The 4102-nt window shown below is 42.8% G+C and overlaps 1 protein-coding gene across 1 annotated transcript; it reads left to right on the top strand.

The window, feature by feature from the left end:
* The first annotated feature begins 1455 nt into the window (after positions 1-1455).
* Positions 1456-1803, top strand: LOC107488115 (uncharacterized). The gene has a single exon (XM_016108810.1). The coding sequence runs from the start codon at positions 1456-1458 to the stop codon at positions 1801-1803; it is 348 nt and encodes a 115-aa protein (XP_015964296.1).
* Positions 1804-4102: the final 2299 nt, after the last annotated feature.

The following is a 4102-nucleotide window of genomic DNA, read 5'->3' as shown; positions in this document are numbered from 1 at the left end:
TGTTAGTGACAGACGCAAAAGAATCACTGGATTCTATTCTGGCCTGATTGAGAACCGACAGATGGATAGCCGTGCCGTGACAGGGTGCGTTGAACATTTCCACTGAGAGGATAGGAGGTAGCCACTGACAACGGTGAAACCCTTGCATACAGCTTGCCATGGAAGGAGCCTTGCGTGCTTGAGGAAGAAGACAATAGGAAAGCAGAGATTCAGAAGATGGAGCATCTCTAAAACCTCAACCTGTTCCCCAATACTGCAAAACAAGTACTTATTTCATGTTCTTTTACTCTTCACAATCAATCCTGATAATTATTGATATCCTGACTAAGATTTACAAGATAACCATAGCTTGCTTCAAGCCGACAATCTCCGTGGGATCGACCCTTACTCACGTAAGGTATTACTTGGACGACCGGACTCAACCATTTGAAATCATGTGCGATGCTTCGAATTATGCGGTAGGAGCCGCGTTAGCACAACGTGAGGGTAAGATTCCCTATGTTATAGCTTATGCTTCCAAAACACTAGATGGGGCCCAATCCAACTACACTACTACCGAAAAAGAACTCCTAACTATCGTTTTTGCTTTGGACAAGTTCCGATCCTATCTTCTCGGACCACGCGACATTAAAGTACTTGTTGACCAAAAAGGAATCAAAACCGAGATTAATTCGATGGGTGCTTTTGTTACAAGAATTTGACTTGGAGATCAAGGATAGGAGTGGTTCCCAAAACTTAGTAGCGGACCATTTAAGTCGCATCGAACACACAAAAAGCGACACCACTCCTATCAATGACTCTTTTCCTCTAGATGGGTTGCACTCAATCTCGGAAGTAGTTCCTTGGTACGCTCCAATAGCAAACTACTTGGTTTCACACACCTTCCCTCCCAACCTCAACAAACATCAAAAGGATAAGCTGAAAAGCGAATCCAAATACTATGTTTGGGACGATCCCTATTTGTGGAGGTGTGGAGCGGACCAAATAGTGCGATGGTGCATACCCCAAACCGAATTCCAAGCAATCTTGGACGCTTGCCATTCTTCCGAAGGCGGTGGCCATTACGGCCCCCAAAGAACGGCAAGAAAGGTCCTTGATTGCAGATTTTGGTGGCCAACCCTTCTCAAAGACTCTTCCCTCTATTGCAAATCTTGCCCCCAATGTATTCGGTTTGGAAATATTTCTAGGAAGGACGAAATCCCCCAACAAAATATGCTTTTTTGTGAAATTTTTTATGTATGGGGAATCGACTTCATGGGACCATTTCCAAATTCCAATGGCTTTCTCTACATTTTGTTAGCCGTCGATTATGTGTCAAAATGGGTGGAGGCAATCCCCACCCGAACGGATGATGCTCATGTTGTTTTTTCTTTTATGAGGAACAATATCATTTGTCGTTTTGGCTCCCCGAGAGCAATCATAAGCGACCAAGGATCCCATTTTTGCAACAAGAAAATGGACGGTCTCATGAGAAAGTATGGCATTACACACAAAATTGCCACGGCCTACCACCCACAAACAAACGGCCAAGCTGAGGTTTCTAATCGGGAAATTAAATATGTGTTGGAAAGAACTGTGAAGCCGAATAGGAAGGATTGGAGCACTAAGCTCTCCGATGCACTTTGGGCATATCGAACGGCTTATAAAACACCCATTGGCATGAGCCCTTTTAGGCTTGTATATGGTAAAGCATGCCATTTACCGGTAGAAATCGAACACAAAGCTTATTGGGCCATAAAGGAATGCAATATGAGTTTGGGTGGAGCCGGAGTAGAGAGAAAGCTTCAATTGGCGGAATTATAATGCTTAAGACCAGAAGCCTATGACAATTCTAGACTCTACAAGGAAAAGATGAAAGCCATTCATGACAAGAACATCAGGAGAAGGGAATTTAGACCCGGTGAGCTAGTCCTTGTTTACAACTCAAGATTAAGATTGCTACCCGAAAAGCTTAGATCAAGATGGGATGGACCTTACCAAGTAGAGAAAGTAGAACCTTACGGAGTTTACCACTTGCGCCACCCATCAAGTCCGGACATTTTCAAGGTAAATGGGCACCGTCTCAAATTATACCATGGTGAGCAAAGAAAGAACTCCAAGGAAATTGAAGTGTTCCTCTTGAGGGATGCACCTCTTGAACAAGAACCTTGAGCTAGTGGAAGTCCAACTTAAGGACGGTAAACAAAAGTGCTAGGTGGGAGACACCCCACCATGGTAAGATCTACCATTTGTACATAGCCATTGAATTCTTCTTTGATTGATACTTGCTCAAGTCTTGACTTCATGTTTGGTAGCTAGGTATTTGATGAAGTTGTAGTTAGATTTGTTTTCAAACCTGTTTCAATTGTTGAGTTCGTTTGGTACTTTATCATGTAGAACAGGATTTCTATAGTGCTTGAGTGGCTGTTTGGAGGGTTGGAGTGCTTGAATTGGTGCAAGAACATGAAAACTTTGAAATAGCACCACCCCGCGCGAGCGCACACCTGGCGCGTACGCGCATATGAGGCGTGGATTGCAAGAATTACCAAGGGAGGACGACTCGGGAGACTCGGGAGACTCGGGAGACTAGAATGCATATTATTGATTGGGAAGCTTTGTTATGGTTCTTTTAGATGTTTAGCGAGAATAGATGGTAAACTATCAATATTAGAAGACTTGGCCTAGGGTTGGCATTAGAAATTCTATCATTATAGTTTCTTCAATGATGATAACAATTAGGCTTTGCTTCATTTAGTTAACCCCTAGGTATAGAGGAAAGTCAAATGGGATTAACTAACTTGAGTCACAAGTCCTAGTTTTACCCTAGGGAAATCTAGCTTTAGTGCACTCCAAGTCAATTAGCAATTCCTAATTCCCAATCAACAATTGGCATAAACTATTCAACATTCTCTATGGTCCAAACCCCTATGCCAAGTAAGAAACTTTTACTCCATAACTAGTATTGGCATTTTATCAAACACTTGATGAGTAAGGATGAAAGACATCGTAAGAATGAGAAGAAATTAGAATTAAAAGCACTTCAACGCAAGAAATTAACAACAATAGAAATGAACTTCTCAAGAAATTGATAGAATCCAAAACCACAAAGTTGAATCTAGGATCTATGAGAATTGATCAATTACAAGCACTAATTGAGATTAAAGAAGAAGATCTATAATAGGAACAAAGTAAATTGAGAATTGCAATTTGATCTCACCAAAGAGTGATTGAGAATTCAGAAATTGAAGAAGATGAACCCTAATGAGAGCTTGAAATCTCTCTCTCTACCCAAGAGTGTAACTACCACAAGGAGAAAAATCTAGAAACATGTAAAAATGAGCTAAAACTCCATTAACCCTTTAACCCCTGGTCTTTTTAAGCTTTTCCCGCCAAGGCACTTCCCCAAAATGGGATTTCCAACTGTCTCCACGCCCAGGTCACGTGACCCCTTAAAAAAATCATATTCGAGTATCGGCGCGCTCGCGCAAAGTACGCGCGCGCGCCACTCGGCCATCTCGCAATTCGAGCGGACGCGTGACGTACGCGTGCGCGTCCATGGTGGTCATGGCTCAACTGCTACACGTGCCGGCTCGTAGCTTGGCTTCTGACTTTGGCTTCTGGCTGCGCAATCCACGCGGGCGCGCCAAGTACACGCACGCGCCCTTGCTGAAGTTCCCAAGCCTCAATTTCTCATGCTCCCCTCTTTTGCACCCACTTTCCTTTTCTCCTCCGGGTCATCCATGCCCTATATCCTGAAACCACTTAACACACAGGTCACGGCATCGAATGGCACCAATAGAAGAATAGAAATATATCTAGTTTAGTGCAAAATAGGCATGCTTTCATCCACAAGGCAAAAACTAGGGGAGAAACACAAAACCGTGTATTTTCATATGAAAAGCGTATGGAATCGTCGATAAAACCCCTGAAATCGATACAAGATAAACCCTAAAATTGGGGGTTTATCAACCTCCCCACACTTAGATTCTAGCATGTCCTCATGCTTAGAGAAATGTAAAAGACCAAAGGATCATAAAGGTATAAGACTCATGAGGTGCAACCTACCTACATGAATGCAACTATGACTAGTGCTACTATCTACTTGGTTAGGAACAAATCAACC

Source organism: Arachis duranensis, chromosome 5 (assembly GCF_000817695.3).
Source record: "Arachis duranensis cultivar V14167 chromosome 5, aradu.V14167.gnm2.J7QH, whole genome shotgun sequence".
Classification (NCBI taxonomy): Eukaryota; Viridiplantae; Streptophyta; class Magnoliopsida; order Fabales; family Fabaceae; genus Arachis; species Arachis duranensis.
This window is presented reverse-complemented; position numbering and strand designations above follow the sequence as displayed.